Source organism: Alosa alosa, chromosome 23 (genome assembly GCF_017589495.1).
Source record: "Alosa alosa isolate M-15738 ecotype Scorff River chromosome 23, AALO_Geno_1.1, whole genome shotgun sequence".
Classification (NCBI taxonomy): Eukaryota; Metazoa; Chordata; class Actinopteri; order Clupeiformes; family Clupeidae; genus Alosa; species Alosa alosa.
This window is the reverse complement of record NC_063211.1, coordinates 4,905,575-4,929,111: the sequence shown is the minus strand read 5'-3', so window position 1 is coordinate 4,929,111 and position 23,537 is coordinate 4,905,575. Positions and strand designations below refer to the sequence as shown.

Below are 23,537 nucleotides of genomic sequence, written 5' to 3'. Positions count from 1 at the left end.
TTTAAGAAGACTTTAACTTATTTTAAGGAGTCTTATCAAGACAAATTTGCTCAACGCACTGGCAGACAAATTTGCTTGTTTTTAGGACAAATTTGCTTAACGCACTGGCAGACAAATTTGCTTGTTTTCAAGATGAGATGTCTTAAAATAAGTTAATTCTTGTTAATGATTTCACAAGAAAGTTCTAGGTAAGTCTCTTTATACTGAAAACAATACCAACTAGTTTTTTTATCTTGATATAAGATTAATAACACTTGGTTAGATTTTGTTAGATAAGCAGTTTTTCACTATCTTAAAGAAGCAGCAGTCAGTGAGGTTCCCCCTTCACTGTGAAGCGCTTAGGGTGCCTTGAAAAGTGCTATTTAAATGCAATTTGTTGTTGTTGTTGTTGTTGTTGTTGTTGTTGTTGTTGTTGTTGTTGTTGTTGTTGTTGTTGTTGTTGTTGTTGTTGGCTCACTGCTGTAGAGACACCTGGACAGTACCTGATGCAAGGTTACATTATATAAATGCAATGTGGTGGTGGTGTTGATGTTGTTGTAAAACTAGGGACCAAACTGGCTAAAAGGCAGTAGCTTTGTAAACACCAGCAACACAGCACAGAGATTACTTAGAAAATCTGCTCGCTTACAGATGTGATTTTACTAAAAATATGCACGGTAATGTTGTGCTTTGAAAATAGATTGAAGTAGACCCAGAACAAACAAACAGTCTACTACAGAAACTGCTAAAACGTATTCAGTTTGTCTGACACTCATCGAAAGCCACTTACAAATGGCAATTATTGCCAAGAGCCAGTCTCCCGAGAGCCTCTCGGGTTAAGTGCCTTGCTCATGGGTACAATGGACGCAGCCCGGACTTCAACCCACAACTTGTCTGAAAGCATTCATCTCTCTCTCTCTCTCTCTCTCTCTCTCTCTCTCTCTCTCTCTCTTTAGGCCTGGGGAAGACGAAGAGGAAGACGAGTGCGCGCGACACGTCCCCCACGCCGAGCACGGATGCCGAGTACCCGTCCAACGGCAGCAGCGGCGGTGGTGGCGGCGGCAGTGGCGCCGAGCGCATCTACGACCTCAACGTCCCGGCACTGGTCAAGTTTGCCTACGCGGCAGAGCGCGACGACGAGCTGACGCTGGTCAAGGGCACGCGCGTGCTGGTCATGGAGAAGTGCAGCGACGGCTGGTGGCGCGGCAGCTACGGCGGCCAGGTGGGCTGGTTCCCGTCCAACTACGTGATGGAAGAGGGTGGCGAGGAGGCGTCCGGCGAGGCCGGAATGGGCTACCTGACCGCGCAGCGGCAGCAGCAACCGAGGGGCGGCGGGCTCAGCAACGGCGGTGGTCAGCAGCATCAGCAGCCGCCACCGCAGCCGTCGCAGATCGGGGTGCTGCACACGGTCCAGACGCTCTACCCGTTCAGCTCGGTGACGGACGAGGAGCTGAACTTTGAGAAGGGCGAGGTCATGGAGGTGGTGGAGAAGCCCGAGAACGACCCCGAGTGGTGGAAGTGCCGCAACGCCCGCGGCCAGCTGGGCCTGGTGCCAAAGAACTACGTGCTGGTGCTGAGCGATGGGGCAGCACCCGGGGGCACCCTGACCCACCCGGCCCCGGGCGGAGCGGGTAGTCAGACGGGCCCCGCGCGCACGGGCAAGTTCGCCGGGAAGGACTGGTACTACGGCAAAGTGACTCGGCATCAAGCGGAGTGTGCGCTCAACGAGAGGGGAGTAGAGGGCGACTTCCTGGTCCGAGATAGCGAGTCATCGGTGAGTGCTTTTTGTATCAGCCCAGTTGTCTCTTTTTAAATACTGTGGACTTAAAGGACCAGTATGTAGGAAATTATGGAAAATAATTGAAGTAATGGCTTATTTGACAACATTACTATAACACGTAAAACCCCCTAAAACCCATGAAAATAATGAGTTATGGGGCTGAATCTCTTGGAATTTTCGTTTATGTTTTGCACGATTAATTCTAGAATAGCGTATTAGTAATTGGCTGGCGTGTCCTCCTATTTGTGTTGCCAAATTAGCAAAGGCCAACTGTCAACTTGCTGTCTGTTGTAGTCATGAACGCCTACGAGAGGCAGGCACATTTCCAAAAGTAAAACAAGAAACAAATGAAGTGGAGAGCTAAATATGTTACGTTGGTTAGAGAGGTATTTTTGTTTTCACTGTTTCCGTAATGTGTAGCTGGGTCATGGTTGGAGAAACGTTAAAGCAGCTGCAGGTCAACTAACGTTAGCTAAGTCTTCATTGCATCTGGCAATCCAAAAGAGGCTCGCGTCTGGTAGTGTTGAGAACATTCACCAGTGTTTGGATTTTGGCCTACAGAACGTTCGGTAACAATCCTACAAATCGCTCCTTTAAGGGCCATTCACACTAACAACGATAACTATAACAATAACAAGAAAAGGGTATCGTTCTACCTAAATATGAATGATGACATCCACACATACACTATAACTACAACAATAACGATATGAAGAATGACATCGTTGAAGATCACTTTCAGAATGATTTTGAGAACGATAAAAAGCTGAGAGCCAATCAGAATCCATTAAATGTTTTGCCATCTCATCCATTAACAGATGGAGAGACTTACTTTCGTTATCGTTGGTCAGTGTTGAAGCTTTTATTGTTATAATTATCTTTATAGTTGCCTTTCCTGGTGTGAAAAACCCTTTACTGATTTTCTATTGCAGTCGACACTTCAGGTATGTAATCGTAAATATGGGTTGAAAATCAGTACCAACAGTCCACACCACCACAATATGGTTTTATTCTTTCTAATCTTTTACTGTAGTTCAGCCACAGACTTAAAAAGCCATCACATGAGGATGTTGTAATATGAGACATGTTTTTACAAAATAGCCCTCAGTTACCCTAAGCATCTCTATGGGTGGAAGGATGCTGCTGTACTGAATATACATATGCAAAATTGTAGCTTTAAGAAAAATGAGTAAATATTTTTGCAGAACTTCACAAAACTGCCTCTTGTAAATCCTGCCGACAACTTCTCAAGAGCCCCCAGACAGCATGGCACTCTCTAGTGTAACGCAGTCTAACTCATCACTTCACTCAAGACTCCATCATCATTTTCACCCACACTTACACTCATGTGTCCATGCCTGTTTCTCGTATGTTCTCATATAATCGTTTATTCACATTACAATGTGAAGTTCGGATCCCTATAGGAGTCGGGATTATTTTGTATTACATGGTAGATCATGTATTTGCAAGCGCATCATGCAGACACATCCCAGGAAAAGAATGTACACACTCCGTCAGACTCTGTTATTAAATTATTAAGAAGTGGCTGCTGTGGCTATCTGGGAATGCTCTCTCCTCACAGTCAAAGAATGATAATTGAATAAATAACATTACAATATATTTAGGGCCTTCATGTTGGTATTGCACAAACCCATGAGATGATTTTAATATTACAGTACTCTATAATTGGGGATGGTTGATGAATGCGTCAAATTAAAATGGTTTTTCCTTATTGTTTGGTAATGCCACTGGGATGGCTCGTTGCATTCTTTTCCTCTGGAGATTGATTTGTTTGCGCCTCTGAGATGTACAGGGTTCTCTTGGAGGCTGTTGGTTTAAAATCCAATTTGAATTTAATTTCATCTTTGCCCCCTTGCTTTCTCTGCCCTTTTCCCATCCTGTTACCATGTCAACTCTGTCACCCCTCTTCTCTTGGATTATTCTCTCTCTCTCTCTCTCTCTCTCTCTCCATTTCTTGGATGTTGTCATCGTTTCCTGCCCCTCTTCCTCCTCTCCTCTCTTCTCTTCTCCTCTCTTCTCATCTCTTCTCTTCTCTTCTCCTCTCTTCTCCTTTCCTCTCTCCTCTCTGTCTCTCGTCCAGCCGAGTGATTTCTCAGTGTCCCTGAAAGCGGTGGGGAAGAACAAGCACTTTAAGGTGCAGCTGTGTGAGGGGGTCTACTGCATCGGCCAGCGGCGCTTCAACACCATGGACGAGCTGGTGGAACACTACAAGAAAGCGCCCATCTTCACCAGCGAGCAAGGGGACAAGCTCTACCTTGTCAAACCTCTGCTGACACACACACACACACACACACACACACACACACACACACATACATATGTACACATACCCATACAAATACGCACCAACCCTGCCTGAAAGCAAGCCTTAGGATTGGACTCTGTGCAGAGCAATGTCTCGTTTTCACGTCCCCCCTTGTGGCGAAACGCAACAGTTCCGAGAACTTTTACCACATAGTAGCAAACCGAGGACATTCAGTAAGAACCATGAGCCAAACACGAACCAACGACTCCGAGCCAAATGTGAAGACCTGGAGATGTTAAAGATTGTCACGGTACAAGCAGTACTGTCGGTACGAGCTGTTTCACATCTTTATTTAAAGTGTCCCGGGGCCTGTATATGCATTGTTTTGTTTTTTTGTTTTGTTTTATTTTGTTTTGTTTTTGTCTTAAAGAAGTGTACCCTTCCCAGGGTGGGTTTATGGAGAAGGTGTAAGAGAAGAGGACCTTGCCTTCACTAAGTGACCGTATTAAAGCACACGCTCATGGCCTTGGCTGCTGGCTTCACCTCTCTGTGGTCTCCTCGTCTCAGTGGAACATTCTGAGAATCTCTCAGTCTAACAGCACTCCCGTTCTGGAAACTTCCACGTGTGTCAAAAACTGTTGTGAGTACAGCTGTTCAAGACCAGAGAGGGGAGACGAAGAGAGGAAAGCCAAACGTTTCTTTCCATATACGCTGGGCAGGTTTACTCTGTTCCCTCTGCTCAGAGGTGTCAGACCCACTAAAAGCTCTTGAGGAGTTTCACCAACACTCTGTGACGTCGAATGACAAGAACTATTTGAGTATGAACAATTTTCAACCAAATCCACACAGGTATTTTTTACAGGCTAAACTAGCTGTGGCAGCTGCGATGGTGCAGAGCAGCTGAGCGCACGAGTCTGAGAGAGCCGTCTCAGGAAATGGACCCGTCCCTCACCGTCCGTCTCGTCCATCTGAGGGAAAGGACAAGAGTGCCATACGGTGGCCAAACATGGAAGTGACAAGGGAAGTGTGTTTCTGTTTTCAGTGGAATGTTTTGTGGATGTACAACCAAATGTGCCACCCTTGTAGTCGCTCATGTGAAGCCCTCCCCTCCCCCCTCCCCCGCCACACACGTTTCATATTTACTGTTGGAAATCCTCAGATCAGAGTTATAGTGTATAATGTATTTATCCATGGTCACAGATTAAAGCATTAAAGTATCCATATATACACAGACACAAACATTATGTTTACCAGTATGACTCTACAGATGAGAGCCCACCTCTCCTTTGTCTTATGTCAGAATGTTATTGAGCGTCGTTATTTAAAATGTTTTCATCTGTTTGTCTATTTAAAAAAGAGGAAAGATGGTGCGTATATAATTTAGTTCCAGACGTATAGTACTGTGCAAATACAGTGTGGGTAGAATTGAGATACATTTGTTCAATAAAAGATTTTTTTTTTTGCAAAAATGACTGAATTCTGTTTGTATTCCATATCCTTGAAAACACAGCTTTTGATCATTTAAATCAGGCAAAGCATGGCCTGGTCTTCTGAGAGGGAATATAGTCCTTATTGATCTCGATAATGAAGTTGACACATCATAGTGGAACTATACAGAGTGCAGAGATTGACCACATCGGTGTGACTGTAGTGGGTTTAGAGATTCAGTTATGCCCCAGCAGATGGCGCTACTGGGATAACAATGCCATTTTTGTCCCATCATCACATCACTGACATAAACACAGAGCTCTATCACCACCCATACAACATTCAGTCCCCTCGCTGCATCACTGACATAAACACAGACCTCTATCCCATACAGCCACCATGATAATGCCCCAGTAGTTACACCGCACTACTGGGATAACAATGTCGCCTCGCATCCATCCAGTTGAACCGCCACATCACTGACAAACACTGGGCCACGGAACGTCTCTTACGGTCACCATCATGATAATGCCTCGTGATACCATGCTTGATTGAATTTCCTATTGTGATGCCTTGTGTTGTCTTTAGAACATTAATTAATTTTCCATTAATAATGAGTAATTGTTTTTCAAGTCAAGTCAAGTCAAGTCAGATTTATTTTTAAAGCGCAAGTGCGTCCAAATTCACCCATTCTCAGTTGAACCACTCGCGAAGTAGCCTATTCATCACACAGACATCACAAGTATCACATGAAAGAGCTTTTTCTCAGCTTTTAAACGATGTTAGCCGATAATTGCTGTTTTGAACGGTTCGCGAAAAAAGTTAATAATATAATTCAATTTAATCATACATTCTACTGAAGGTTTTGCGTCCCATGATCTCCCTACCCATTCATCTCGGTGGAATACTTTACGAACCCTTCTTTAACACATGACAAACCATATATCAGAATAAACAGGAGACCTTACCGAACACAAGGTGTAAAGCAGTCCCCTGTACAGTCAGCCGTTCCAGAGTAATCCAGTTTTGAATTTGCAGTAAAGTTCGACATACATGGATGTCTCCAAATTTGGGCTTTGAGTTTTACAATGTGTTTAAATTGTTCCACATGATTTCATAACGGGCCAAATACAAAATAAATGTTACAAATGTCGCCTAGATATTGGTAAATCAGAGGACAGCTGACTAAGAGTTTGTGAAAGTAGCCTTAATGATCACAAAATGCTAAGCATGCATCTAGGCTATTTGAGTTTCTTAAAGCTGAGCTGTGCTTAAATTGTTCAATACATGATTTCATAACAGGCCAAATATAAAATAAATGTTATATATATAGCCTAGATATCTGTAAATATTAGATGGTCAGATGATTTACAGTTCTATGTAATATGTCATGTTTTCATTTCATGTTTTTGTAATGTTTCATACAGTGATGCAGGTATACTGCAGTGAATAGGCTAAATACAACTTTGATCATTTTTATAGTCTACTACTGTATAGTTAACTTTGGCCTTGGTGCCCTGACATGTGGCCTTTGTGCCCCCCACCAAATATGCCCAACTGAAGGCCAAGTGGCCTTGCCCCCAGAATGGTGAAATTCCAAGCCTGGTTCCCACCATTCCAAAGGGATGCTCTCGGTGGATTAACCCACCCGGATGATGAAGGCTTAATCCAGGCGTACTCACACTGTCTGCCCAGGAGATGAGGCGGACGGGGGACGTTATGGTTCCTGTGCTGGGAAAGAGAGCCTCTGGAGGTCCTGCCACAGTGTTCTCATCTGGGGGGGAATGTTGGTGGAAGATGTGTGCTGATGGTGAAGGTTTTGTTTTTGAGTGTAATGGTATGTGTGCAATATTACAAGAGGCCTTCACAGACTTGTTTGCTATTCTTGAATAGAATGTTTTGTTTTTTTGTTTTTGTTACTTTCTTTATATTTAATGTGACACACTGATTGTCCTTTATTACAGTAAGAATGCCACGCACTACTTGTGTATGTCTCAGGAATGGAGAAATTAGCGTGTCAACTTGGGTATGTATTCACCCAGGCATCACCATAATTCCCACTCTTTCTCAAACCCAGCTCTGAAGTCCTGCAAGGTGCATTGTGTGTTTTGTTTATTGACTGAAGATGTCCCATGCAAATATCCCTTTGACAGGCTGAGTCCTCTGACCCAAACCTCTATGCACTCTGGCTGTCACCTTCCCATGACAATACTTACAGGTTTAAAAGTTATGTGAGTGTGTAGATTATATATACTGTATCAGTATTGGTAGTCTATTAATTCACTTCGTGTTGTATAGCACCCTGAACATTTCCAGACAGTTTTCTGTATGGTTTGTGTCTACTCTGAAGGGAGAAGATGGGAATGGGAGGTTCCACATGTGCTATAGGTTCCCATGCCCCAGCCAGACCTCACATTTCCTCCTGAAACCCCTTAAGGTCTCTGTTCCTCAAAGGTGCTCTTTGAGAACACTGGTATGCCCTTGAGGAGGTGTGAGAAGTTGAGTGGACATTGGAATGAGGCCGTAAAGCCAGAGAGATGGGAGCCAACGCATGAAGCGTCCATGTGAAAGGCAAACACAGCCCTGAGCCATACATACTGTACACATACATGCGCGCACACAAACACACACACACACCTGCTCTCAGCCCAGAGAGGAGCACAGACTGCACAACACTACTCCGGCTCAGCGACTGCCAACAGGAGAGCCAAACGCCTCTGTGTGTAAGACCTCTGTGTGTTTATTGCACTGGGTAACTGATGCATCGCTGCATGTTTTAACATATTAAGGCTTTTTTGCTTCGTTTTGTGTCTACTGTGGGTTTTACTGGAATGGTGTTTTTATTTGTGTGCTTGACATCATACACGTTGTTGATGTGTTTTGGTGATGGAGTTGTCTCTCCTGGACAGTTGTAGTTTGTCAGAGATCATCATGCCTCGTCTTGGCCTGCTGCTCTGCACATTTCTGCTGGGATACCTCTGGATGGCAGGTAAGCCAGACAGATGTTACGAATTAAAAAAAAAAAAAATCCTGTTGTGAAAATTCTTGTTGTGAATACTACAATTATTGTGCCACTTGTTATGGTGAAACAGGAGATGAGCGCAAATACCATGACCAAACTGGTCCTTTTGAACAGTATAGTGTATATAAATAACAAGCCTTTTGTGGTCAAGTCAAGTCAGTGTTCAAAATGTTGTGTGTTCTGTTGGAACACAAGCTCCACATAACCGTACACGGTTCTGTTGGAGCACGAGATCCACATATTCGGACACGGTTCTGTTGGAACACGAGCTCCATATAACCGTACACGGTTCCTCACTGTTGCTGCTGTGTGCTCTGCTGCTGAGGTTTAGGTTTTATGTGCTGTTATAGTTTCTGCATTACTGTCACTACTGGCTCTGGGTGGAGATGCCTGCACTAAAGGTCAACTGCCAAGCTCACGCTGAAGTCTTCTTCCTCTGCCTTTATACAAATGCATTTTGTCAATGGATATACCTACAGTATGTCTCTGTGTAAGAAGGTAGCTGTGGACTAAAAGTGAGGTTTAGGATCTGACAGGCTCATTAAACCTCAGAGAAAAGAGTAAACGTGAATAAAACATTTTTATTTTATTTTAGAGGTCAACCCATGTAATGTGTGGCCTGGGCAGAAGTGATGATGCTGATTGTTGCATTTGTGCTTCCATTGAATTGAAATGATGGATAACATGTTGACCACAATGTCCAAAGGATCATTAGTCTTTAACCACCACCACCCCCCTCTTACAATTGTCTCTGCAGAAGTAAAGTGCAGCGAGGATTCAGGTGAGTGATTCTTGACATTTACTTTCACTCACAGCATGTAGAATTGGTCGGCCTGGGTCTGCTGGAGGGTGCCTGTGTCTGTGGGTGGGGGGTGGCTATAACATGAGTAGAGGGAAATAAAAACTGCATGTACCTTTCCGTTTTCATTCTGCCATGTTCCCCCTCTCACCATCACGCGAAAGCTTTGGAGTTCGGACATTCATCATTGTGTCCTTCATGGACTCTCAGGATATAGTACAAGTGCCAATTTTCAAAACCATGTAAAGATTTTCACTAACAAAACAGACCTTCACATTCTTTAAAGACTTCAAAGGGCATGAAAGTCCCAGTGGATGTGGACATTTCAGAGTTCTCACAGTTCCTTGAAATCCTCGAAAGTTGTGTGAATTGGAGGAAAATAAATCCAGGCCTTTGGAAGTTTATTTGATTGAGTCATGAACTTTTATATGTTTTATATATTGGAAAGGGCAATTAACCTTGATGTGTGTCTCAGACTATGTGTTGGGATGTTTAGGAATGTTTGGGAACCCTGTAACATGAATAATGATTGCATTTATAACTTCATAAGATATAATGTGTATAACGTGTTTTGCAGACTTTAATTGATTTAAGGGTTTATCTTTGCATGAACTTCTGTAACCTCTAATATCGCTTTACTCAAAGCCTGCATAAAGTACTTTATGATTATAATTATACAGTCCAGTGCAGATGTGATATTTATAATTGCCATCATAATTATAATAAAGTGAACATTCCCACTGTATCCTATCAAGTGTATTAAATGTTTCCATTGAATTTAAACATCATTGCAAACAGGAAACTGCCACAGTTTGTTTTGTGATGCATTACACATGGTGCTTACTACTCAGTACCACAATATAATGCATTATCAATGTGCTTAAAATGCATAATAAAGGGAGAGAATTCCTAGGAAATACAACCAAACTAATAGACAGCTTAGAAAATACATCCATGGGATTGGTCACCATATGTCTCCCCCTCCTCTCTGATTGGCTGTGAGCAGGTGTGCGTGAGACCCATCGCATGCCCAACTGGGCCCTGACCTCCTCCGACTTCTTCGGCTGGGTGGAGGAGCTGCGCTCCCACGCCGGTTACGACAAGATCGAGGACCTCGCCAGGACCTTCTGGGCCCACTTCCCCTCTGCCAGCCGCCTGGGCTACGACCCCCCCCCGAGGAGTAGGACAACAACACCCCCCCCCCCCCCCATCCCAGGCTCGGCCTCTCTCAGGTCTCTCCAGCTAGGACCCCAAAAGGACGTTCAGGGCTGGTTCATACTCTACACAAGCAACGCAGATGCCGTTGACAATGCAAAGCTGAAGTGTCTCATTGGACAACACATTATGCAAAGGAAGAATTTGGTTCCAAAACGCTATATCCTCCATTTTATCATTAAATATTGTTTTCTAAGTAATTTCAGTAGAATTGTAATTGGGTTATTGTTATTTGATTGATATTTATTAAATCAAAGCAACACAACTGCAATTTTATTGATAGTACCTGAAATATGCAATTAAATAACATGAGTTATTAATGTTTTAAAAAATTGAGATATAGCGTTTTGGAAACAAACTCTTAAATAGTTGCCAAACCCTCCTTGCATAGCTGGGTGCATTCATGTAGCTTGCGTAGACTATGAATAAGGCCTTACCTCTTCTGGAGGTAGTGCATAATGTTGGCTATATCGTGACCATTTGGGAATATTTGGTCAGTGGAATTGAACGAAGATTCTTGACCAGAACAAATGCTGTGTTTGACAATAAAAACATCTTAACAACAAATGTGGCGTTCAAAAATTACAAAATGTTCTGTGTTACTTTTTGTAAGCAAATAATGAAAAACAACAATGCCGTTGTCTGAGGCTTGATGAAACCTTTTTTTTTTCAGTTAAAAGTTCATAACAGCATCTCATTGTAAAAACTGAACTGTGAAAATCTCACAAACACAGATTAAAACAACTGCACAATATGTGATAATATATAATTGTGTGTCTTATGTGAACTGCCTATCACTCCTGTCCTGTATGAGCGCCTGACTCCTCTGACTGGTTCCGACTGGTTCTCTGTGACTCTTTGCAAGGCAGATCACAGGTGTGGCCCACCTTCCCAAAGGAATGTGCAGCTTAAGGGCTCGAGGAGCGCTGCCTGGAGACTTATTCTTTCCTGTTCTCTGATGCTCAAGTCCAGCTCCTCAGGGCAGGGTGCATTATTCTTTTCTGTTCTCTGATGCTCAAGTCCAGCTCCTCAGTGCAGAGTGCAGAGGCCCCTCAGGGCAGAGCGCAAAGGCTTGCTTGCTCCATTAGGGTAAGAGAACATGGGGACTTTAAATAAATTAATAAATTCTGTGAGAGGGTCGTATCAGAGGGGGTGGCTGGTGGGCCTGACAACCAACGCTAATCATTTATCAATTAAAGGAGTTCACTTCTCCATGTTGCTTGATTGAATTGATGATTGATGATAGCTTCTGCTTATTCTATCACACTGTAGATGGAAATGGGCCTTTCCTTCTGTATCCACACAGACCCCAAACAAACAGTTGAGCCTTACAATGAAATAGTGAAGGTTTCAAGGAATAAACTAGTAGTACCAGGTATCCGATTGTCTTCAGTCTTTGAAGGGCATAGATAAATGTGTAAATTTGAATTGTAAATTCCATGTTGATTGTTTGTAATTTAATACACATGGGACAACTGCTGATACCCCGGTGTGTTTATGTGATTTGAATATTTTTGAAGTTTTATCCATCTTGCTTTGTGTTCCTGGAGGAAAGCCTGAACAGCCACACTGAGCTACTCTGTGCAATCTAATCACATTTGCAAAGCAAAAATGTTTGTGGAGGGGTAGATCTAATGTGCTAACAAGGTAAAGGGAAATGATAATTCCACAAAAAAAACGTGGACATAAATATGTATGAATATCCTAATGCATGCTGTACTTGACAGTTACACACAATAACAAACAGATGGTGCCTTGGATGAGAACTGAGGTTTTCATGGTTTGAAGTTATAAATGTAATCGTGCTCTCTCTGAGAGTGAAAGCTAATATCTTGCCTTAAGGCCCATGGGTTTAGAGATGCCATGTTTTGCAGACTGATGGACAGCACAAAATTAAAACCAACAAATATTTTGAAATCAGGAACTGGTGTGCATTATTTTGCCCTGAAGAAACCACAATATACTCAATAGGACTGAGTCTTTGCTGACTAAGGACTAGGCTGTTAGTATCAGAAACTTTAATTAGGCAGACGGTAAACATGCTCATGAAATAGTTGCATGGCAGGGAAATTACTTTGGTAAGATTTTTTTTTTTTTAGTTTTTGTCAAATATTCCACATTATTACTTCCAAATAATTATCTATTTGGTAAAACAATGATACATCATTGATACATTTTACTGTATTATTCTGGACAGGTTGAAACCATAATCTATAAAATGTAACATCTAATTTGTGGTACAGTGAAGTGTCCTTTGTGACAAGAAGTGTATTTTATCTCACTCTTCTAGAAGAGCAGCACCCTTTCTTCCCACAATAGTTCACTAGTAAAGTAAACATGCTCTTGAAAGACGCATCCTTGTTGCAGTTCAGTCCTTTGACAATACAGGCATCCTGCATCATGTCTAACGGTGCAACACAGCATACTAAATCCACTGTTCTCTAGGAAATGGAGTACAGGAAGGAGGCAACTTTCCTGGATTACAATCCTTCTACAGGATGCTACTGGATACTGGGGGCATGCCTTATGGAACCCAGCATCACTTTAAAGTACAGGGAGGAAATTGAGTTAAAAGAGGAGAAAGCAGTTGGATGGGTTGCATGTTTATTGCATATTGAGAAACATCTGTTTCCCCCCAAGTTGTTTGCTCCTTCTGTCTAGAAATATGCTTGCTGTTATGCTAGAAAAACAACTTGACAAAATAACCCCGAGATCTGTTCCATAAATACTACCAAGGGCTATACAAGTACATTTACAGTCATTTTCAAAAAGTTTTTTTTTTTTTCTTTTAAATTTTGACTATGGAGAGGAAATTGGATTTATTGTCATTGTTCATGTGTTTTAGATAGATATGTGTTGGACCTTTTGAACAGTAGTTGTAGTTGTTGAATGTCAAATTTATGCTTGTCAGATGCGTTTTAAATGAAATAATGCATTGCTTTGGTCATATATGTCATCATGTAATATCATACCATACATTTAGTAAGACATGTTTGTATTCTAAATGAGATTTTCAATGTTTTCATATATTTGTTCAGTTGGGGAGACAGGCAGGGTATTACATTTTTATTATTTAAATTTCATTTAATTCATCCTTGGGTCATTCAACCAGGATTTTCTCCAGCGTCTAAATATTTATGCTTTTATGATTCCAGATTCCAGTCACGCTGATGCAGAATGTCGCAGTAATATTCTTTACAGAGAAAAAATGAAAAAGAATAGACCCTTTCAAGAGAGTTCCATTATCAGCATCATAGTTGGCCCCACAAGACTTCCTTTTTAACATTCCATATGTTATCTTAATGCAGAGGAAGTAGATTGGGGCCCAAATAGAATGTTCAAGCATTGTTTTTGTTTACCTTGTTGAAAGGGTCTATACCCACCATTTTGCAGACTCTTTGCACGTGTAAAATAATGTTTCTGGTCTGAATAAATTCAAACAGCTCATTAGTGTGTACATGCTCTGTGTTTTGTGTCCCACCTTTTTTAAAAATCGAAGCGGTGTTGCTTTTCCACCTCAGTTTCTGAGGATGAAGCAAGTCACGATGGAGGAAAAGTACTGTGGCGGTTTGTGGTGGCAAACAAACACCCAAGTCACACACTGGCCAAGGTTTGGCTTGGGAGCAGCACAGAGGTGTCTCTGTGAGAGTGGCCGTGAAGTTTAGCGCATTCCTTCGCAGGACTAGGCGGGTTTGTGGGGAGGAATGTTTGTCTGATGGCCCCAGGTCTGCCCCTTCCTCCGCAGTCTCGGGAGAAGCCCCGGTACGGTGGTAGCACATTCCCCTCTACATCCCCACACACACACACACACACACACACACACACACACTTCACTCTACTCCAGCCATGGCTCTGCAGCAGCGCCTGATGCAGCTCCTGCTGCTCATCACACTCTTCTCCGTGTGTAGTCCTGCAGGTGAGTCCCTGTCTGTGTGCTGACCTTCAGGTGAGTCCGTGCAGGGCTGACCACCATCGCTATCTCTCACCCTCTCTCTACTGGGCATGTTAAAGATAAACATTAAATGCTTGCTGTTCTTCTCTCTCACTCTCTGTCAAATAGAAGGAAAACGAGCCTAATGCCATTGATTTGACTTCTTTGTTTGATCTCGCACTCAGTTTGACCTTTTGGGATAGGGTTTTTGGTGTTAATAATTTTGTTTATATGTTAAAGAAAGTGTAGTGGGTTGACAAATAGAATGAAGGTGTGGTTCCTGAAAGAGACGGCTCAGAGTAGAAAACAAGTCAGGAGTTGATCTGCAGTCCACAAAACCAAATGGGTGGTGTGGTGAAGCTTGTTGTGCGAGGACACCTATTAAAATGTCAAGAGTGCTTATCCAGTCGATAAAGCACCTCAGAAATTCAGGTGTGTGCTTGCATCCTCATCAGAGCTTTGTGAGGACCTTCCTCAAGCCAAACCAATTTTTATCAATTTAGTATTCATTTTGTGTATTTTGTGTTTTTGGATGTTTAAACTTTCACCATTAAATGAGCTGTTTTTTCACATTTCTTTCACAGACAGTACCAGCGATGAGAACCTGTTAAAAAGGCTCCTGAAGAAGAGAGATGGTAGGCAATGTGTTAACATTTGTGTTGTTTATGTAAACAAACCACAACTGAGGTCATAAACTTAACATTCCTCTCAATCTTTGAAATAAGGCCTCTCACTGATGTCCCCCTTACCTTTGTGCTGTCCACATATGTGCAAGAGTGATTAGATTAATTTTAGATTCTGACCTTGATGATGGCTGGCCTAGACAGTTTGATTGATCAGTGGCCGTGTCATAGAGAGACCATCATTATTATTAATGAGAATTATCATTGATAAAGGAGTGTGGCAGTGGCCCTGGGCTTTCGCTACATGTCACAGACACTTTGTCTTGCTGTCAGCGCAGGATAATTCAGCAGTGAGCTATACCCCGGGAGGTGTGTTGCGTGTCTGACCGCCACATGTCTGTCTGTCTGCCTGAGGGCAGGTCTTGTGCATTGTGTGTACCTAACCTCACTCTCACCTTCAGTTGCTGAGCCGCCAAAGTCCCCATCATCCGTCGCCGTGGCACCAGCCAAGGCCAAGGAGTTCCTGGCATCGTTACGGAGAGCCAAGAGGAACATTTGGGACCGCAGCAGGCCAGACGTGCAGCAGTGGATCATGCAGTTTATGTACATGGGCTATGATGAGGCAGTAAGTATACTGTTTTTTTTTCCACATTCTGTGCCTTAATCTTTATAAGTGACAAATTTACGCAAATTCTCTCACAATCAAGTCTGAAAATGTGCAAAAAGAGTTATCCAGGAGTTTTTTTGTAACTCGTGTCATTTGGCTTGAATCACTCCATAGCACACACATAGAAATGATTTTACTCTGTAGCACACACGTAGAACTGATTTCACTCCGTAGCACACACATAGAAATGATTTCACTCTGTACTGTAGCACACACGTAGAAATGATTTCACTCCGTAGCACACACAGAGAAATGATTTCACTCTGTACTGTAGCACACACGTAGAAATGATTTCACTCTGTACTGTAGCACACACGTAGAAATGATTTCACTCTGTACTGTAGCACACACGTAGAAATGACTTCATGATTGTTTGAAATGATTGTATTTGCTTCTTTTCTCCCTTGCTGGGTTGAGCTACCTCTCTGTGTAACAACAATTACCACCAGCATTGTTGTGGGGGAAAACAGCATATTTGATCTTCTCCTCTCTTATTTCGTTAACAAGTCAGTATTCATATAATTAAATAAATGAACTCTCATGGTCACTCCTAATGACTGCTTTATTAAGGAGAGGGCCAGGTGGTGTTGATGCCCTGTTGATGAGGTTGAATCCTGTGTCATGTTAATGCCATGGTTATTCTTAAACTGACAGCTTTGCCACAGTGATGTGATTATGGCTGAGCTGACAGCTTGGATAGGTGAGAGTGTGTGATCATTTTAATGGCCGGATAGCTGAGGTCCTTCTGGGTCCACAGATGTGCCCACATCACAGTAGACGTTCATTTGTACCTCACTTCCTGTCTATGATGGTGACCCCACGTCACATTCCTTCTTTGTCCAGTCGTTTTTAAACTGACCTTATGAGCTGACTGAGTCTGACTGCAAAGTATAGCCTACACATACCTTTTATGAAAGTCTTATAAACCCTGTCAATTCATGAACTGTAAATGGTGTCATTCTTTTGGAATGATTTGTAGAAATGTGTCTTCTGACTAACATAATGGATCCCTGTGAATAAAATAAACTATTTAATGTACTGTATAAGTGAGTATATTAGCTACATATTAAAGTTACAGAAATAATTAAAAATTAATTAATTAATTAAGAAAAAAATAATTAAATGTGCAATTAAGAAATCAACCTGACATCAAGTCCCTGCACTGCACTATGAGAAGAGCATAAATTATAAACACTTTTGGGTAACACTTTATGGTAAGGGTACATGAATTATCATGAATTCATGCATGAATTAATTCCTGATTTATGCATTACTTCATTCCTTTCTGTCTGATGAAACATCAGAATTGACATGAGTTCATAGTCTTTCATTCATGACCTCATGCATGGACAACACATCAACTAAAGCATTATGTACTATGGGTACATCATTATGATTCATGATTTCTTAAGCATGATCATCATGATTACATGAATTTAAGGTTAATTGCGCATGCGTTCATCATGTCTGTGGCCCCTCAACTAAAGTGGTGAATAATGAAATGTGTTCAGAGAACTGCAACGTTGTGTTCAAATCAGAATTTGAGCAGTGATGACCACATTTTTGGCAGAAAAAGAAATAATCATGATCATGCTTAATAAATCATAATTCATAATGATGTGCCCACCAAATGCTTGAGGTGATATGCTGTTCATGTATGAGGTCACAAATGACAGACTATGACCTCCTGTCAATTCATCACCAATACATCAACCCTTCGCTATTTGCATAAAACATAAACACATTTGACATGTATCAACACTTCCCTATTTGCATTGTTACTGCTTGAAATATTGTTTTTGTTTATCTCTTTTATAAGACAATTAAATTGAACTCTGTGTGTATTCAGTTGTTGCCTTTTTTTTCCTCTTCAGAGGCTGGAGACGGACCTCTCTTACTGGATGGACCAGTCCAGGTCCAGGGACCACACCCAGCAGCACCATTACGACGAGAACTCCCCAACGGGACACCATGACCCTCGCTCGTACCGATACGGCGCCAACGTCAATTATGACTACTATTAATCTTCCTTCGGTTTCAGCCCAGAGGGGAAGTCCACTCCTCGTTAGTGCCCTACAGTAGTGGGAACCAAAGTGATATGACCAATGCTGTACTGCTGATGTCCAAGTTAATCTATTCAGCCTGTTGCTACTGTGCTAGACTCATATAATTTACTAGATAATCCAATCCTCAGGATTTCAGTCTGCCTTGAGGCTTACCGGTGCCTCTTCAACTGGACTGTATGTATGAGCAAATATATGATGGGAAACATGTACTATATTCTACACACACAATTGAATGTATTAAAGTGGTGTATTCACTAAACTGTAATCTGTAGAAGTCTTTTTGAGCAGTTAAAACATGCAATAGTTAAATCCAGTGTACAGTCCCAGGGGCGCCAAACTGGGGGTAAAACCCCTACGGATTATAGGGGCGCCAAACTGGGGGTAAAACCCCTACGGATTATAGGGGTGCAAGGGCAGAGAGGGCCATGAAAAAGTCTGGAATATATTTTATTTTACTTGGGTTGAGTAACATGGGGGCCCCAGGGTGGGGGGACTGCCTTGGGGCAGCTGTGGCCTACTGGTTTGCGCTTCGGACTTGTAACCGGAGGGTTGCCGGTTTGAACCCCGACCAGTAGGTGCGGCTGAAGTGCCCTTGAGCAAGGCACCTAACCCCTCACTGCTTTGCAGGCAGCTCACTGTGCCGGGATTAGTGTGTGCTTCACCTCACTGTGTGTTCACTGTGTGCTGTGTGTGTTTCACTAATTTACGGATTGGGATAAATGCAGAGACCAAATTTCCCTCACGGGATCAAAAGAGTATATATACTTATACTATTGCACAGAGACCAAATTTCCCTCACGGGATCAAAAGAGTATATATACTTATACTATTGCACAGCCTGTCTTCATGTGTAATTTGCTGTTTTCATAAATGATAAACATGATGTATAAATACATAACATTTATATAATGTTTTAATATTATAATACATTAATATTACAAATATATGTGACATATAGAAATGGAATGCTATGCAGAGAACTTCGAGGAGGCATTGAATGGACAATTAATGGCAGACCTTTTCAGCAGAAGGTCAAAAGTGGAATGTCATGAATGAAAATTAGTACAGATACAAAAGGAATATAGGACTCGAGTTTGGACTGTTGTAAGTTTTCATTTAAGGCCTAGTTCATGTAATTACTAGACTTTCCCCAAAGTGAATTATTGCTTTTCCAAACTCATAAGACAATTATTAGGAGGATCTTGAATATTCAAGCAATATACACACCTCTCAACATCTGTGAAAGTCTCACTGGGAGTGGAGGACACTTCTGGAGTTCCTTGCGTAAGTGAAACAAGGTAAGGAGTAAGAACTATGTTAAAAGAAACATTACAGTACAACAGTATCGTCCTCTTTTCACTAAGAAAGTCTGACTTTAGGAAGACTGAAACTATACTATACTACAAGGGACAAACTCTTGTATGTCTTGTTCTGGTATGTTTTTTAGTTTTTCAGGAGGTAATGAGCATGCCATGGATAAGACCTAATGAGACATTCATCCCTCTCTAGACTACAACCAGACAGCCCAGACATCCTGCCTCTCCCCTCTGGCCTCTGTGGCTTCGCTTCATAACACACTCCCTGCCATTACAGTGAAACATGGATAAACCATAGGATTAATTCCAGGAATTACTGACATTGGTAAGAATGTCTGTCTCCATGTACAGTTTAGCTAGGCCACTGAGAGTTAATCTGGGATGTGAGGCTTTGTTGAGGAACCTTTACCCCAAATACATGAAGGAGCTCACATGACTGCTGTGATTATCCATAAACATCCAAGTGGAGAAATGTAAGGCTCGGCCCAAAAACGTATAATTTAATCTCCTTTCTACAAAAGGAAATTCCAAGTGCCTTGAATTGTAACTTTGCATTATGAAAGAAGTGACAAATAACACTCTTCTGCTGTGACTTCTGTTGATCTCCAGTAAACTGCACACACATCTGTCATGTGATGCAACAGCCAAGCCCTGTCTCGGGGTAAGGGATGCTTTGCAAGTCAATTCTGCGCGGTCTGCGGAGCCATTTGACAGTGACCATGACAACCATGAGGAATCACTGCAGCCTATTCTCATGTTGTCAGGACACCGCATGGGCGTGGCACCTGTGTTGAGCTCAATGACTATAAAACCCAATGACAGTTTTTTTTTTTTTTAATGACAGCCTTATTTCAGTATTAATCTGATTAAGGCAATACTCTGATTATGGCAATATACTTTCCTGATTACGTTAACCAGAATAAGGTCATCCTCAGACAAACGGATAATTGTATTAAGACGTGGAGTATTCCAATTCCGAACTCACAGTGTTGAAGTGCATTAGACATGTGTAGGCCTTCATTGCACACAGTAAAACCCTGCTGTTGTTTTCACAACATTTCACAAGATGTCGGTACCAAATGTTTGACAAGGCCTGCCCTGGGCATCAATTTACACTGGGACTATACAGGGACTTTTGGGGCAGGCTTGTGGAAAATTCAGAATTGAATTGACTCCTTGAATTGATTGATTGATTGAATGACTCCTAAATTCCAATTAAATTCTTGAATTTGAATTGAGGTCAGAAACAGATCAAAAACAATTCAGTTCAAATTTACATTCATGAATTGAATGGAGGCCAATTCTAAAATTCAGAATTTTGCACAAGCCTTTCAGAGAAGTGTTAGATTTTCATTATGGAGCATAGACAAACAGATAGAACAACTTGTACTGACTCAGGCTGATTTTGTTGTTGTTCTTTAAACAATGAACTCATGTAGCCTGCTCGAAACCGTGGCTGTTGACATGCAAACAAGCACCTACGACGGAGTGGGAGCAATAACTTCTGACAGTAGGCCTAATATGTTCGTGTAGCGCGGTCACATGAAATTCGCAATCAACCTAAATTACAGATTATAATATTATGCAATAGCCCGGCTGACTGGGGTACATTAAACTACTGCCAAGTCGCAACATCCTCATCTAGAAGCTACTGTAAGCCTAATTATTAGTGTTTGTTTGTCGTTCGTCGACAAATACCTGCCATTATAATGTGAAGTAGCATGCTGTCTTTTGCACCCAGGTAGTAGCCTAAACTTGGCAAACCTCCCATTTCCCCCCAGTATTCAGATTTGATCTGATGGTTATTTATTCCCTTGTATCCATACTTATTGACTATGCGTTTGTCATGATTTTCAAGGATTTTTAAGGCTTCCCAAACTGATAGGCTACAGTGTTTGTGGACGCAGATCGGATTTGATCCGGAACCCAAAACTGATTCAATGTAGTGTAGCAGAGGTCTCAAGGTCTTCATGGGTGTCAAAATCTTCTTTTCTGCAAAGAAAAAATGAGAACAAGCATCAGTTAGTTACAGTGAAGAGCCTGTAAGATGATTTTTAGTAACACATCTTTCTAAGAATCGACTTACTGTTCTTTGTTCTCAAGTCCCCAGTTTGTAAATGCGCTTATAGAAAGTTATTTTAATAGCTGTAAATCAGTTCAGTTTGGTTTGGGATTCATAACCTTTGCCTCCAATTAGTGGAATTAAATCAGAGGGTGTGAAACAGATGTCAAAACTGATACTCTAGGTGCTGTGAACTTTCTCTCCTTCCCTATCCCTCTCTCTATGTGTGTGTGTGTGTGTGTGTCTGTGGAGGAGTGATTGAGTTTTGTGTGTGTGTGTGTGTGAGAGAGAGAGAGAGAGATAGAGAGAGTGAGAGCAAGAGAGAGAGAGAGAGAGCAAGAGAGGGGGAAAAAGAGTGAGAAAAAAAAAGAAACTTGAAAAATTTTGGACATTTGTGAAATCCTGCTGAAGATCCTGACCTTTAACAGGATTACACATGTCATGGGTCTTAACTGTGTCTAGGTATTAACAGATTTCACAAGTGCTTTCAGACATCTAATTCAAGCTAAATCTCTTATAATACTAATCTCTTATAATATATTCAATTTACACCAAACGGACATTTTTTGGGGCGTATGATCTTATGACCCTGTTATGGATATAATGTTTATGTTACAGTAACATCTTGACATCAGACGTCTTATGAAGGGCTCACGCCTGAAACGTCACAAGTAAAAAAAGATGACTGGGAGCAAATACTGGTGTGGCGGACTTTATTTACTTATTGTGTTAGGCCTGTTTCATGGTCCAGCGCCCAGGTTGATATTGTGGATGCGCATGCTTTACATGACTCTTACCTGTCAAAGGAGCACATCAACCATTTCTCTTGTGCTATGAAGATGCACAGAGGTGTACAGTATAGATATAAGATGTATTCCCTATTTCACTTTGCAGCTTGTATCCTTCTGAATCTGAACCATTTGCTAAATTTGGCCAAAAAGCCATTTGAGGATACAACCTTAGATGGTGTCAGGCAGCTGTGACAAGCATACACAATCATATAGGCCTGTGTATAGCTATGTGGGCCACAGAGCCTTAGTGAGGTTCCTGCCATGGAGTAGGTGCTGAATGTGGTGGTTTGCTCTGGTAACTCCAAAAAAGGCTTGTGCAAAATTCAGAATTTTTAAATTGGCCTCCATTCAATTCATGAACTGAAATTTGAATTGAATTGGCCCTGCCCCACAGGAAGTTGAATTTGAATTTGAATTGGAATGACCGGAAGTGGAATTAAATTCATGGCAATTCAAAGAAATTCCACAGTCACATAATAGAAAGAATGTGTTGAATCTCACATACATTCAGTGTTGGGAAAGTTACTTTGGAAATGTAATTGGTTACTGTTATAAGTTATAAGTTGTGTGTTTGATGAAAACATATCTGACATATACTCTGAAGCTTCATTGTTAAATCATGCATAAGAATTTCTTTGAATTTCATTTAATATCAAGTCCACTTCCTTTAATTCAAGTTTGAATTGCAATTCTAAATTCTGTTTTTGACCTCAATTCAAATTAAATTCAAATTCAAGAATTTAATTGGAATTTAGGAGTCATTCTCAATTCAATTCTGAATTTTGCACAAGCCTGTTCTCTGATGTGAACACTGCCCCCACCCCCCACCCCCATAGATGTCGGTATTACAGTAATCAGACATTAACAAGACTTCTGGGACCTTGTGGTTTTTAAGAAGATTTTTTGTAACACATGCACACAGTCACAGGTTCAATCAGAGTGGGAGAACAGAAAAATAACTTGGTGATGATGAATTAAAGAGTAATAACAGTAAGGGCTTTTAATCATGGGCGGACTGGCCATCTGGCATACCGGGCATTTTCCCGGTGGGCCGACGCACCTTTTGGGCCGATAGAATAGGCTATCTAATTATTATTTTGGCCAACGATCGGCCCAAAGGAAGGACAATCAGCGGCCCATTGGTTACATTTCTATTGACACGTCATGATAAGAACTCACTCAGTGGTGGATCAGGTAGGCTATGTGTGACATGCCATGCTGACGATGATGATTATGATGACTTATTAATTGCGATAATGTAATGATATGGTAATGATAACATAGTAAGGCCGTGCTGTGATTACAATAACAAATAGCGCAACTTAAATTTTCTAAATTAATGATTTGCAAACCCGGACAGCAAAAGAGTGTCAAATCGACGTTAATTGTTGGTCAGATTGATCAGTTTCCGTCAGACACCCAAAATTCAACATCGATGGCATGAGTGGTTGGTCTCTCAAAATAGAGAAGGTTTCTATCTTGGAAGGGTTATCATGCCATGGGCTAAAAGACTGTAGACAAAACGTAAAGTCATGCACAAGCCAACTAAGCTATAACCATACCATAGGCTACTGGAACAGATAATTAGTTCA

The 23,537-nt window shown here is 41.6% G+C and overlaps 3 protein-coding genes across 6 annotated transcripts in view; all 3 read left to right on the top strand.

The window, feature by feature from the left end:
• nck2b (NCK adaptor protein 2b) overlaps positions 1-5,450 on the top strand; it is a 56,721-nt gene extending 51,271 nt beyond the window's left edge. For both annotated transcript variants that reach the window (XM_048234522.1, XM_048234521.1), the window contains 2 exons: positions 936-1,753; positions 3,861-5,450. In XM_048234522.1, coding sequence (XP_048090479.1) covers positions 936-1,753; positions 3,861-4,139 — 1,097 coding nt within the window. In that variant the 3' untranslated portion in view covers positions 4,140-5,450. The remainder of the gene's footprint in view (positions 1-935; positions 1,754-3,860) is intronic.
• Positions 5,451-7,876: 2,426 nt separating this feature from the next.
• Positions 7,877-11,056, top strand: otos2 (otospiralin 2). Of its 3 annotated transcripts, none has more exons than XM_048234519.1 (4): positions 7,877-8,172; positions 8,363-8,442; positions 9,233-9,256; positions 10,281-11,056. In XM_048234519.1, the coding sequence occupies exons 1-4, from the start codon at positions 8,063-8,065 to the stop codon at positions 10,727-10,729; spliced, it is 663 nt and encodes a 220-aa protein (XP_048090476.1). In that variant the 5' UTR covers positions 7,877-8,062; the 3' UTR covers positions 10,730-11,056. The 3 variants fall into 3 exon arrangements, with proteins under 3 accessions (XP_048090476.1, XP_048090477.1, XP_048090475.1); XM_048234520.1 differs by having other exon boundaries at positions 7,877-8,176; XM_048234518.1 differs by having other exon boundaries at positions 7,877-8,205.
• Positions 11,057-14,187: 3,131 nt separating this feature from the next.
• Positions 14,188-18,035, top strand: ecrg4b (ECRG4 augurin precursor b). Its single transcript, XM_048234517.1, has 4 exons — positions 14,188-14,405; positions 15,005-15,055; positions 15,505-15,668; positions 17,585-18,035. The coding sequence occupies exons 1-4, from the start codon at positions 14,336-14,338 to the stop codon at positions 17,732-17,734; spliced, it is 435 nt and encodes a 144-aa protein (XP_048090474.1). The 5' UTR covers positions 14,188-14,335; the 3' UTR covers positions 17,735-18,035.
• The last annotated feature ends 5,502 nt before the right edge of the window (positions 18,036-23,537 follow it).

What these genes read in the sequence shown, in the direction of transcription:
- otos2 (XM_048234518.1), top strand. Translation starts at nt 8,063, where the DNA reads ATGCGCGCACACAAACACACACACACACCTGCTCTCAGCCCAGAGAGG. An exon ending in CTGTGTGTTTATTGCACTGG is followed by an intron (nt 8,206 to 8,362) that starts GTAACTGATGCA and finishes TCTCCTGGACAG; the next exon opens with TTGTAGTTTGTCAGAGATCA. An exon ending in AAAGTGCAGCGAGGATTCAG is followed by an intron (nt 9,257 to 10,280) that starts GTGAGTGATTCT and finishes GGCTGTGAGCAG; the next exon opens with GTGTGCGTGAGACCCATCGC.
- ecrg4b (XM_048234517.1), top strand. Translation starts at nt 14,336, where the DNA reads ATGGCTCTGCAGCAGCGCCTGATGCAGCTCCTGCTGCTCATCACACTC. An exon ending in CTCCGTGTGTAGTCCTGCAG is followed by an intron (nt 14,406 to 15,004) that starts GTGAGTCCCTGT and finishes TTTCTTTCACAG; the next exon opens with ACAGTACCAGCGATGAGAAC. An exon ending in GCTCCTGAAGAAGAGAGATG is followed by an intron (nt 15,056 to 15,504) that starts GTAGGCAATGTG and finishes TCTCACCTTCAG; the next exon opens with TTGCTGAGCCGCCAAAGTCC.